Source organism: Asterias amurensis, chromosome 11 (assembly GCF_032118995.1).
Source record: "Asterias amurensis chromosome 11, ASM3211899v1".
NCBI classification, from domain to species: Eukaryota; Metazoa; Echinodermata; class Asteroidea; order Forcipulatida; family Asteriidae; genus Asterias; species Asterias amurensis.
The window spans coordinates 13,107,414-13,120,911 of NC_092658.1; the positions used below are offsets into that span (position 1 = coordinate 13,107,414).

Sequence of the window (13,498 nt, forward strand, 5' to 3'; positions counted from 1 at the left end):
AACGAGCGCCCTCAACGTTGCCAATTAGACTCGCATATTTTCTGGTTGCAAGATTTGTGTCTCGAGCAAGCTGGAATTGTGATCAAAATTTCTGCGAAATCCAGCAACGAACGAGCCCGATCGTTGAGTCCAAATGCTTCAATGACACCGAAGCATTTTTGGGGCTCGTGCTAACTGATATTTGGAGTAGATTTCTAGCTTCATCGGTCTCAAAATGGTAGGTTTTTTGCTACTTAGCAACAGACGCTGAGTTTCGTATACCGAAAACTGTATGCAATGCAAGGCAATGGGGCCGCCGGTCGGCTACGATTACTAATACTAGGCCTACAAACTTTACTTTTCAATTTAAAAGAAGTCTGGTTACCAGAATGTTTGTACAGTAAACCACTAGGATTTATGAATTACTCTTTCTCGAAAAATCTAACTTGTCTTTTTACTCATCAATTAAATTAATAAATTAATAAAGTAAACACAATTATTAAATTTACTAGTTTAAATTAACTAAATTTAAACAAATGTAAAAAATTAACTGTTTATTTTAATTTTGTATGTTTATTGTTTTTGTTTATTGATGTGAATTGTCCAATACTGGCCTAATGACTTAAGTATTAAACAATATGGAATTTCACGCTTGATTCACAACCATCGATTATTAATGATACAAATCGTACATAATTTTTTTTTTTTTAATACTTTTTTTTAATTTTCGGAACTGATGACACTATATTACATCTAAATATTATTGCATGTTGGCATGATTTTAAATTAATTTATTGCAATTGTTACAGTACTTTATTTGCGGACCTTGATGAAAGCTTAGATTTTGTTTACTTTTGTCTACTTTGGTTAAAGACTATTATTAATATTAAGATTGAATGTAAGAAGAGTGGTCAAGTGGTCTTGTAAATTAAGGACAAATGTCCACACGATCATAGCACAGGTCTCCCATCTTATTTATAATATAGTTTTCACTTGACCAGAAAGGAACTCGCAAAAATATCTTTCTCTTGTGAACAAATATTTGCATTTAGGAAGATGAATGAATTTGAAAAACAAAAGCCCATTAATTAGCAAATCTTCAAAAATACACATAGGGCCTATTAAAAACTCTAAGATGGTCCCGCCTTCTAAGTTCTTGCTCAGTGGGCTATATCAGTTGTTATACATCATACTACAGGTTCTAGGATAATTTTGTGCATAGTTTTTGAACCTTTGGACATTTTTTTATATGTTTTTACATGATCTTCCTGTCAAGGGAACTCCACAATCTCCGGCAATAGCAAGTCTCAAACATTGCTTTAATGTCTAATAAATGAATTGCACAAATCAAGAAATTGAGATTCAGTAACTAAATGACACTACATCTAGTCATTGTGAAATCAGCTGTGAGATTGCAAGGATTTGAAATCACAACCTTTTGATTGCAAGTCCTGCAGCCTAACCACAGCATGGTTAATATAATTCAGTAATTGAGACTTGATGATTTGTTTTTTGATTGCAGATGCTTTCAAGGCAGAAGCCGGCCACAGGGCCAGGCTCAAGCACTCCTGCTCAGGAGAGCAAGAAGAAGAAGCAGCTTCCTAAGTTAGAGGAGTATCTAGATGCAAGAGATTACACTGGAGCTATCACACTCTTAGAGGTTGGTCAGGAAACAAATAAATCCATTCAGTGCTCGACTGCCATAGAGAAGTAACATTACCATTGCCCAATGTCATAGAGCTGCTTTTAAAGCAGAAAATATTGTTAAACAATTTTCTGCTAAGTAGGATAAGTGAAGTTTGCAGTGACACCAAGTGCCTCAATCTCCTTTGATATATGATGGTTCTGAGAAGAACAGGTTCCTTATTTCATCTTAAAGTCTGTAGGAATTCATAAACTCAAGGGGAAATTTTTTAAGGGGCACCAACGCAAAAACTGGGCACAACATGAGGCTCTGTCGTTCATGCCCTCCTTGCAACATTAGGCCTGATAACACCATTTGAAGTATATTGAAAATAGAAGCATTTGATGAAGGATCAATTTTCCTCTTGGAAAGAGGCACATTTATAAGGATTATAAGGAAAATGTAAATTTGAATTGGAACTTTGCAAAGGGTACCTTGGCAATAGCACAGGGCACCATAAGGCAATCGCTTTATGGTGTGCCGTGGGTTATTTCTAGGTTGGGTACAGTGTTTCTTGTACTGTGTTTGTAATTAAATAAAGAGTCAATTTAACTTACGAGAAATTCAATTCTGCTCTTGTAGTTCACGAGGAACAGTGGAAAGGGTAGTGATGAGACTGACATGTGGTTAGCCTACTGTACCTTCCATCTTGGCGACTACAAGACGTCCATGGATGAATATGAGAAGATGTCCAAGAGGGATGTGGTTAATCCAGATGTCTGGGCCAACCTTGGCTGCTGTTACTTCTTCTTAGGGATGTACCCTGAAGCTGAGGCTGCAGCACGGAAAGGTAGGTGGAAAATATGAGTTACTAATTTACCATTTTGTAATGCACTATTGGCCATTGTAGAACAACAGTTTAGCCTGTAATATTAGCTTGTAAGCACAAAGAATAAATAAATTCTTGTATGGGACTAGACTTGAAGCATTCAGGACATGAGACTAAGGCATACAAAAAAAATGTTATGTCGGCGTAACCAGACCTACCATAAAAATACGGCCGACCCTGGGTATTTTTATTTTTTCAAGGGAAGAAATTTAATGAGTAAAATTAATTAAAGACATGAGAATAAAATAAATGTCATCAAGTGTGTAGCCTTGTTTTCTTTTGTTATTGTTTATATTACCGGCTTAAACAATTAGAGAACATGTCATTTTTCTTTGCTGGGAGAAAAACAAAAATCCTTACCTACCTACCCTATTTTTATGGGCCCGTTACGCCAACATCACACTTTTTTTGTTATGCCTAACTATACAAACCATCGAGATCATTTCTGGAATTCTTTGATAACATTTAGTATTTTTAGGCTTTTGGCTAATATTAAAAGATCTCATTGGCTTTAAATCAAGACAAGGCTAAGATCAAAGGGTCTCCCAACCAAGGCTTTCACGAAGAGATCTTGAGACTATAACAGCATTCCATTAAACTCCATGAGAACTAACAACCCCTTAAAGAGGGCTCTTAGGGTAAAATCAGTTTTATGATGCACTCTTTTTCCAATAGCTAGAGTCCTCACAAAATTGGGTGAAAAAAAGTTACAAGTCTCTTAAAATGTCTTGCCTTAAATATTTACATCGTGTGAATTGCCATTTTATTTTATACTCTTTCATAGCTAAATTTGAAGCATGGCATCATTGGAAAAATCAAAAACAAATGGGTCTATGATTGTACATTCCAAAGAGAAATTCGATGTCTTTTGGATTAATCGCAAAAACATACAGAACCATGCATGTGTGACGTCATCGAATGTTTTTGGATTTTGCAAAAAAAATCACTTGAAGGGTATCAAACACAGTGGTAGTTTTCACCGTTTTCAACCAAGGTTAGAGACCTGAAAGCTTGTTTATACCTTTATATGGATTCTTTCTTTTGGAAAATATGTGGATCATGTCTGAATTTGACCTTGGAGCCATTCTTTAACACTTCATGTTAGCTTGCATTTCAATTTTGTGTTTTATCCTCAATACCTTAATACAGGCCTGGACAAAACTGGTCACCAGCCTGATGCAGATTGTAAGTTGACTCTAGTTGTGGCTAAAATTATTTATCCTTGTACAAAGGAATCATGTTATTAGAGCTCAGTGTCAAATGGACCTACTATGTAGTTCAAATTTTCATTTTCTTCACTGCTTTAATCTGGCTGTAGTCCAAATTTGTATTTTGTCCTGGCCTGTTGTGTTATGAGTTCATTAACACTGTTTTCTGACTAATCTTCATTTCTACTGATTGTGAGTATTTTTTCTTTTATGCAGTGCGTAGCAATCGTAGTTATGTGCAAAACTGCTCCTAGCGAGAGAATTACAAACTGCATGTCCGCTTAAAGGCACTGGACACTATTGGTTATTATTCAAAATAATTGTTAGTATAAAAACTGACTTGCTTACAGGCAATGGAGAGCTGTTGACAGTATAAAACATTGCAAGAAACCCCTCTCAAAACATCTGAAAGCACACAACTTGTGTGACAAGGGTGGTTTTTCTTCCATTATCCTCTCGCTTTTCGACGACCAATTGAGTTCAAATTTTCACAGGTTTGTTAATGCATACATGTATATATATATATGTTGAGATACACCAAGAGAGAAGACTGGTCTTTGACAACTATCAAAGGTGTCCAGTGTATTTAAGTTAAGGTTAACCTGTGTTTAAAGAGCTCATTGCGTTTACATGAAGCTCGTGGCTCATAACCAGAAACACACAAATCATCGTTGTACACACCTCGCGGCTGAAACTTAATAATTTGATTTTCGTTTCAATGCACATCGCCTTTAAAACACTTAACATTTGTAGTCAATGTTTGTTGTGGGACACTTGAAAATAGCTGTACCTTGTGTTGTAATTATTTTTCTGTTTCAATTTTGCTACAAATAATAATTAATTGTGTTAATGTCGTTCAAGAAGCACATTTTACCGCTTGTTTTTAACATTTTAGTTTTTATTAATCTGTTCAGTTTGTACCTTGGTTGTCGATCAGTGTTCCATATAGAGCTTCCTTTTTATTGTTTTTATTGTCAGATTTTCAGGGGCTGATTTCACAAAAAGAGCTAAGATTGATCTTAATTGAAAATCAATTTTGTTTTGCTAAGCAAGATAAATCTCAGTGTTTTGTGAAATCGAGCCCAGGCCTGATTGTAAGGGCAAGGCAGTGTGCATAGTTTATCTTTACATGAAGAACAACAAATACCATATCTAAATACATTTACAACTTTCTTTTGTTTCAGCTCCAAAGAGTACACTTCAGAACAGGTTACTGTTCCATCTTTCCCAAAAGGTAAGAATCCAACAAACACTTATTCTTAGTTGCTTTTTTTTAATCCACGAATAGAATATTTCATTACAAATTATCTTAAAATCAGAACTTTTGTGTTGCCTACTATAAAAAAAATTCCTAAAAGTGTGTGACCAACCTTTTGTCCCCGGGGATTGATTGGATGGGTGACAAAGGAAAATATTATATGATTTTAAGATTTGTTATACTTTGAGTTTTTATTGGTTACTATTATTGTTTGTCTTCATTTAGTTCAATGATGAGAAGAAGCTGATGTCACATCATCAGAACTTACAGGACATTATTCAGGATCAGCTAAGCCTGGCATCCATACACTATCTGCGCAGCCACTATCAAGAAGCCATAGACATCTACAAGAGAATCCTGCTTGATAACAGGTATGCCAGGCTAGACAGGGATGTAAACTACCCACACTTAAAATAGCACGTACATGTACATTACAAGAGAATTTAAAATTGTTGAAATGTATCTAGCTTAAAATAACCATGATGTACACACAACAAGTACACATTGAGATGCAACGCTTTTTATGCATGGATTCTTCAAGATATTTTTTTGCAAAACCCAGATACAAAATTTTTGCACTGACCCGATTTGTTGCTTTATTTTATGAAAGTTCTTTACAATCTTTTATCAATCATCTTCCTCTGTAGGGATTACCTGGCACTGAACGTCTATGTTGCACTGTGTTACTACAAACTAGACTATTACGACGTATCACAGGAGGTTTTAGCTGTGTATCTACAACATTATAGTGACAGCGCTATCGCACTGAATCTCAAGGCGTGTAACCACTTCAGATTATACAACGGCAAGGCGGCGGAGGTAGGCTAAGACCTGGCTTGGTATTCTATAGAGGCTGGGGGTGAATTTTACTGAACTTATCTTGGCAATAGTACCCAAATGATAGTTTTTTACTTCGATGGGCTGTGTCGTCATGACCAAAGCAGGCCTGTGACTGTACATGGAACGTTGAACTCTCACCTGGTTTATACTGCAAAGGCGCACACTTTCCACAGAAGATATAAGGACATTGGTTCAACTTTCTAAGTGCCTTCCAAAGGAGAAAACGCCTTAGTGCTCTTGCCCTTTTAAGAACAAAAGGCATGCATACTGCAGGCTATATAATATAGCTTATCAATCATTTCAACCCATAAGGGATGTTATTAAATGGTCCAACAGTAAGAGGGTTGACTGTATAGTTTGTACATGTAGTCACCACAAAGCATCATAACAGCAGGCTTTTAAATCTCATCTTTCATTCAAAACCGCATCAGCGGATGATATTAAATGATTTGAGCGTAGGAAGGTTCATTCAAGGTTTTAAGCTATACAATTTAATTTCTTACCATTCAGGCTGAGCTGAAGAATCTTCAAGACCTTGCCTCACCGTCCTTCACATTTGCCCAAGATCTGATCAAACATAACCTGGTAAGAAAAAATAGAATTGTCATTGAAGGAAGAAGCGAGGAACTAAAAGTTGTGGCAACCGAGATTTATCAAAAAGCCTGTCTCAGCTACCATTTCATTGCATGTTATTTGACAGATCACCTTGGCATTACAGGACTGCAAATATTTTCATACATTTGTACATTGTCTGTATTTCTCTTTTGTGTGCAAAGCCACAAAGTCTTCGCCAATGATTCCTTTACAAACAAGTCATTTTTTTTATCATAACTGTTTGATTTCTTGTTTAATAATAAAAGGTCGTCTTCAGAGGTGGTGAGGGTGCCCTTCAGGTCTTAAACCCATTAATAGATGTCATCCCCGAGGCAAGGCTCAATCTAGTCATCTACTACCTCAAACAAGGTGAGGTTTCCCATCTGTTTATTTTACACACTAAAATTTCATAGTCTCTAAGACTATTTAATTTCAGATTCAATATTACTTTTAAGTCTCTTGGATATGTGACGTGTCATAGCTAAGCAGACTCAAGTTCTGGTGGTTAGGTTATCAGGAAGCGGGTTCAAATCCCAGTCATGACACCTGTGTCTTTTAGCAACAAACTATAATTGCTTCTCATCACCCAGTTGTAAATGAGTACCTTTAAGGGCAGATGTTTTTGAGATTGATTTATAGCTTAGTGCGCTTCATATTTGGCATCACAGGCTGTATACTCCCAAGAAAGCTGAGATGGTTTAAGGAATGAAATAAATTACCCAGTAACCATAGGTAATAAGGGTACCATGAGCTGATGAGCATCACTAGGTGACAATAGAGCTCCATATAACCAGCAACTATTTTTACAACTTTGTACTCGGATGGCTGTATTGATGAATATTTTGACCATACTGTTATTCTCTCAGACGATGTGAATGAGGCATACAGCTTGATCAAAGACCTTGAGCCAACCACACCCCAGGAGTACATACTGAAGGGTGTGGTCAACTCGGCGCTCGGACAGGAGCAGGGTTCGGTCAGTATAATAATTCTATGTGTTTAAAGATATTAGCCGGGGCCAATTTCATGGCTGTGCTTACCGTAAGCAAAGAATCGTTCCTTGCGGAAGCAGGGAATTCTGTGATAACGCCAAGCGTATTTTATGAGTTAGTGGGGAATGTTGGCGTGTGCACATGCGCACTTCACGTTACAAGGCATTCCACGCTAACATAGCTAGCGCAGAAGTTCTGGGCATCGTAAGATTGTGTTTTTTTTTATTTGTTTTGTTTTTCCTTTAAATTGCAGAGAGAGCATCTGAAAATTGCTCAACAATATTTCCAGTTGGTCGGAGGCTCGGCAAGTGAATGTGGTAAGAATTTTGTTCTTATTACATTTTGTTTACAGGAGATGAGATTTAGGGGGCATGATATGCTGTCAAAGTTTGAAGCATTTCTTTCCTTGAAAGACAATTTTAAATAAATTGAATTGTTTGTGTAATTGAGCTTTAATGTGTTTATTTTACTTAAACGGAGATTAGCAGAAACTGTTTTAATGCACTTCTTGCAAATTAGCAAAACAGTCCCTCAGTTATTCATGTTCTTGCATTAATTTTTTTGCTATGCTGGTTTTTTGCAAACCAGTTTGGGCAGGAGTTTGACGGTAATAAGTTCACACTTCCGAAACCAATAATTTTTCCACTACTTCTTATGTTTTTGTTAGGCAGTGGGGGAGTTACAAAAGTAATTTATAGAAAACCTGAAAATTACACAATTGTTTTTCTTTTTAGATACCATACCTGGTAGGCAGTGTATGGCAGCGTGCTTCTTTCTACTCAAGCAGTTTGAAGATGTGTTGATTTATCTCAACTCGGTCAAGGTTAGTACTGCTGTTTGAATTCTATGGAAAGTGGACTATCATTGTTGATAAACTCTGTATTTGTGTATGTTCAGATTGACTCCATTTGACTCAGTGAAAAGAGAATCAAGGATAAATGCTCTAGAATGCTGTATGGGATGGGTTCGACTCCCACTCGAGTCACCAGGAATTCTTTATATAGATTTACATTATTTATTATTATTATGGTTTATTTATTAATTGCACTGGCGGCCAAGCAGGCCGAAAAAGTACATTTACAAGGAAAAATAGTTGTTTAAAAAATATATAAATATATGTTATATATATATATAAATATGTAATTATTTTAAAATTAATTGCAAGAACAACCCAAAAGCACATTTAAAAGCTTGAATGTAGATGGCACTTAATAACTTTCCGGAGATGGGCAAGAACCAATTAATTCTTGAATGGTAAAGGTTTCCAATGCAATTTACAAATAATTTAAATAAGCGTATGAGTGGAAAAAGGTTTACGCAAGGTCAGAGCACATTCTTAATTTGGTTGCTTCCTTTAGTCCCCAATCGCCCTACGTATCTTGAGTTTTGCTCATGTGATTGGAATGCACCAGACAGCCAGAGATAGAGCCCGATATCAAGACTACCATGCTTTAAAAAATATCATAGGGTCCCCATGAGAGAAAGTAACATTCTCTACTTCTAAATGTTCAAAGTTCTTTCACCGACACACACACCCACATATACGACACAACGCATAGTTTTTATGTGTGTGTGCAGACCATATTGTTTTTACAATGTATTTAACACTGTTTAAAACCTTTTATTTGACAGAGTTATTTCTACAATGATGACAGATTCAACTATAACTACGCTCAGGCCAAAGCAACTGCAGGAAACTTCAAAGAAGCTGAGGAGGTAAGGCTTTTTACAACAATCTTCTCTGATAGAATGTACATCAAACAAATTTTTGTTGGCCGATAGCCATTTGTTAGGATTGGGATACAAGTAATTTTGTAGAGATTACCATTCATTGTGTTGGTTTTCCCATCTCCAAAACATGTACACAATACGTTAACTTGACCTTTGAACCTACAATCCCGACCATATCTCGTTGGGCCCCCCTGCCCCCTTTCAATGTTGGTTCCAATTGGCAGTCTTCTTCTGTGTTATTACAGTCAACATTGAGCGGCGAAGAAATTGTTTATTGTCAATGGCAAGTAGACAGGGAATGGTTTTAAATACGTTAAGCATTTAGGCCGGGATTGTAGTCTTGCTTCAGGTCACAATCTTGAAGGCAGGTGACCATTTCTTTTCAATTCTAAACCCTGGTGGAACTCTCTATCAACTTCTTGTCAGGTATCTCAATATTTTTATGGGGAAATTAAAAATACAGCTCCTGTCGTCCCCCTTTTATAAACCTCCAACTCCCCAGGTATTCAAAGACACAAGTCTTTCTGTTTGGACAAAAATTTGACGATCCAAGCAATTGTACTTTGGTAAAGCTGTGATTGATTTCCTGTTTTGTTACAGATTTTCTTATTAATCCAGAGTGAGAAAATTAAGAATGATTACACGTACCTCAGCTGGTTGGCAAGATGCTGTAAGTAGTGAACCTGTTTGTCTTCAATCCTTTGTGCTAGAGTTTGAAAGAAATATGAAAATATCAATGTACTGTATTTAACTTGAAAATGCAAACTAACCAAAGAAATGACAGATCATCAAAACAGTGGCAATGTTAACGGGATCAACCAAATACCAAAGCTGAGGTCATCATAAGACCAACTGGCAAGAGCTAAAGCCAGTTTATATTCCATGTGAAACTTACTGGAAATTTCTGTTTCATTTTATAACGCATTGATGCAACTAATTTTACCCAGATGTTATTTTTAAACTGAAATGGTGTATCCAAATGGTGTTTATTTACTGCTAACTGATGTCACTGTTCACTTTCTACCATACAAATTCTCAGATCTCTAATATTATTGTCTATTATGTTTTGGTTGGGATGTTTTTATGAATAGATATCATGAATCGTAAGGCAAGACTTGCATGGGAGCTGTACTTGAAGATGGAAACATCTGGTGAATCATTCAGTTTACTACAGCTCATTGCTAACGACTGCTACAAGGTAAATCAATTATATCTGATTCAGTGAGTTTCAATTTAAATTATTAGATGTGTGAATTTGAATTATCAGTTAAACAATAACAAGTAAAATATTTGTTGATCACTCTTTGCCAAAGTATGCAAAATGCCCTGTTATAGACATTAAGGTTGTAAATTCTAGGTTATATATCATTTTATATCATTTTTTATTTCAGATGGGTCAGTTCTACTATGCTGCCAAGGCGTTTGACGTCTTAGAAAGGTTGGATCCAAACCCTGAATACTGGGAGGGAAAGAGAGGAGGATGTGTTGGAGTCTTTCAACAGATTATTGCCGGACATGAACCAAGGTACATAGATCAGATATTAATACATTATACCGTGCCAAATCGGGGCAGAGAGTTTCCAAAATAATGGCAGTCTCCCTGTTTTGGTTGAGGTGCCAGTCAGAAGCCATACAATTGTTACTTGTAATTATCTTGATTTGGGTTTAAACAAAGACAAGTTACTAGAACAAGATTAACGTGCTAGCGCTCTACCAACTGAGCTATCTCGCCCCTATTTTGTCAATATCTTTGTTGGGGGCGCCAGTTTAAAGCCATACAACCATTAATTGCCATGTAAGCCAGGAATCAAGCCAGGATACAACCTGAGACAGAAGCCAGGAGATTCCCTCAAGGGATGTTTTTTTTTTAATTCAAATATCTAGTCTTAAACCACAAGGGAAACTGACTAGGTAAGTTTTTATATGATTTGGAGCTGTCGCTTGGATTATGTGGATTATGTTTTTGTAACAAGAAACTTGTTTTGTTTTCTTGTATCACAGGGAAACATTGAGAGACATTCTCCAGATCCTTCGCAACACTGGTAACCCTCAGGTGGAGTACATTATTCGCATCATGAAGAAGTGGGCCAAGGACAACAGGGTACCAGTCTCATGAGGTCATCAGGAATGACCCAAAACACAATTCTGTCATCACAAAACATTCCACACCTATGGTGGGGAGGTTCATATGCAAGTGAATACATTTTTGAGTAAGGGGTTGGCCTGCTTGAAAAAAAGTTGTAATTGTTTTGCTTGTGGGTACTTATGCAACCAATTTATGCTGAGTATTAACTGACTAGTAAGGGTTTACTTCAACAAAAAGGCAATATTATTTTGAATACTGATGGTTTTGCATACCTTGAATGGATTAAATTCAGACCTTGTAACTATCCGAAAAAGAGAAAAGTTGGATCTTGGTAATCGATAAATTTATCATTCTGACAACCTCTCCGATACAAAACTTTATGGTGCAAGGTAAATAAAAACCATTCTAAAAATGTTCACACACATATCTGCGTAGGGAGCATCCATAAACAAACTATTTGTCCAAAGTCATAGGAGCAAAACATTTGTTTGTTTGTTCTTTTTTTTTAAACTGAAGTGTGTATTGTTGATAATTGGGAAATATCTTTGAATACATAAAGCATTGTAAATATCAACTTGTGTATTTTGTAAGGTGTACCTTTCATTTTATGGGAAACAAGTATTGTCAACTTTGAGCCATACTGTCTATGAAAACAAAATCTGATTTTTAATATTTCAGGACTGAAAAAAATATTGAACAAAGCTATTTGTTCATAATTTATTGTATGTTTTTTTTTAATTTAAGTTATGGCAGGGCAACTTTCTATGAAGTTCCTTATTTTATAAGATTTGTACTGGAAATAAATTCAACAGTCAAAATAAGTGAAACCCCAGAACTCAAGATTGTGGTCTGTTTCATGCAGGCTTTTTCTTAGCACATCACAAATTTGCTATTTAGAATTTAAAAGCAAATGCAGCTCAAAAGCTAAAATAACTTTTTCTTTGGATTTTGAACTTTTCAGTGAAGTTTGCGGTACTTAGAAAGAATATCTGTATGAGTTGTGGTGGTTCTGACTAATAAAAGAGTTTACTTGCAGGAGCACAACACTTTGAAAAACAGAGATTATTTTAGTGGGGTTGATGTAATTATTTGTATTGGTTTATTAAAAAATGCAAACATGGCGGCCAAAAAGCCGAATTGCGGATGCATATATACAAAGAGTAAAAATACAAAAAGTATTACTATACATCTGTTAAAATTTGAGAAAACCCTGTATATTGTTTGCTTGGCCGTCCAACCATTCTATAGCCCCAACATCCAAGACAGATGTAAGCAACATTTCGTTCACCAATTAATAATTATCTCAAATTGAATCAAGTTGTTAAACACATTCTTAGCTAAGCACACTTCATACTCTTGCTTGGCAAAAAAAGAGTTGTCAGTCAACATGTCATGTGTCTTTATGAGCAATTATTTATGCTTCAACTTCTTTGCCGATAAAATGTACATTATGTGAATTTGTTATTATGAAAAGTGTACTTAAAATAATGTTTTCATGTAAAAAGGGAATGCTGTGTAGGCCTACTAAGTTCTTAAAATAAAAGTATTTAGATGATATATTATGTTCAGTATTTGACTATTGTTTATTTTGTTTTATCTGGTGAAATTTTGCAAAGATTTTGGCAAATTTTACTCAAATTCTGACATGGAAATAGACCATTTGAAAACAAAAGTTTTTTTAGAGCACCAAAGATGTCCTACTCGAATAATAGTATTACAATAGTTTTTGTTGCTGTAAATATTAGTCAGTTTTTTAATCAAACAAAAACTTGTTTATACGTAAGTTTCACTTAAGTTTGACTGGTCCCCTGTCTGTGTCCATCAGAAGAATGTAGACGGGCACCGTCTGATAAATCCAATGATTTCATTGGATGGCATGCGTGACGTAAGCTTTCATATCTGTATTATGATTGGTCGGAAGTACAATGCCGCTTGCGAACATGAAACCCACTGATTGTCGTCTGCGCACATGAAAGAATATTAATGTCAATGTCATGTATTTTAGGCTAACGTATCCCACATCATTTTTAGCACAGTTCTTAAAAGTTTGACTTTGGTTAATCTATCAATCATAAACAACATGGCATTTTGATAAATGTGAGTTTTACGTTTAATTTACTTACACCGCCAGCAGCCGATTTCACAAAGTAGTGCGTAATTGTTTGTCAGATTTCCACCTGTTTTCCGTCCACTTCCTGCCGAATTAAGTTGTACAAATTGACACGTCTATCGAGCAAAGACACACACAAAGTTACAACAACTGACAGTGCTGCACACAAATACAGCATACACCATGC

At 35.9% G+C, this 13,498-nt stretch overlaps 1 protein-coding gene across 2 annotated transcripts; it reads left to right on the plus strand.

Moving 5' to 3' along the window:
* Window positions 1-15: 15 nt before the first annotated feature.
* On the plus strand, window positions 16-12,259 carry LOC139943897 (intraflagellar transport protein 56-like). 2 transcript variants are annotated; one of them, XM_071940780.1, is made up of 17 exons: window positions 16-217; window positions 1,502-1,639; window positions 2,246-2,453; window positions 3,642-3,677; window positions 4,885-4,934; window positions 5,184-5,329; window positions 5,606-5,777; window positions 6,309-6,383; window positions 6,659-6,761; window positions 7,259-7,368; window positions 7,638-7,701; window positions 8,119-8,207; window positions 9,017-9,100; window positions 9,716-9,785; window positions 10,207-10,313; window positions 10,507-10,640; window positions 11,117-12,259. In XM_071940780.1, the coding sequence occupies exons 1-17, from the start codon at window positions 215-217 to the stop codon at window positions 11,229-11,231; spliced, it is 1,704 nt and encodes a 567-aa protein (XP_071796881.1). In that variant the 5' UTR covers window positions 16-214; the 3' UTR covers window positions 11,232-12,259. The 2 variants fall into 2 exon arrangements, with proteins under 2 accessions (XP_071796881.1, XP_071796882.1); XM_071940781.1 differs by lacking the exon at window positions 3,642-3,677.
* The last annotated feature ends 1,239 nt before the right edge of the window (window positions 12,260-13,498 follow it).

Coding starts and splice junctions, on each gene's coding strand:
- LOC139943897 (XM_071940780.1), top strand. Junction 4,935..5,183: donor TGTTCCATCTTTCCCAAAAG/GTAAGAATCCAA, acceptor GTCTTCATTTAG/TTCAATGATGAGAAGAAGCT. Junction 7,369..7,637: donor TCGGACAGGAGCAGGGTTCG/GTCAGTATAATA, acceptor TTTAAATTGCAG/AGAGAGCATCTGAAAATTGC.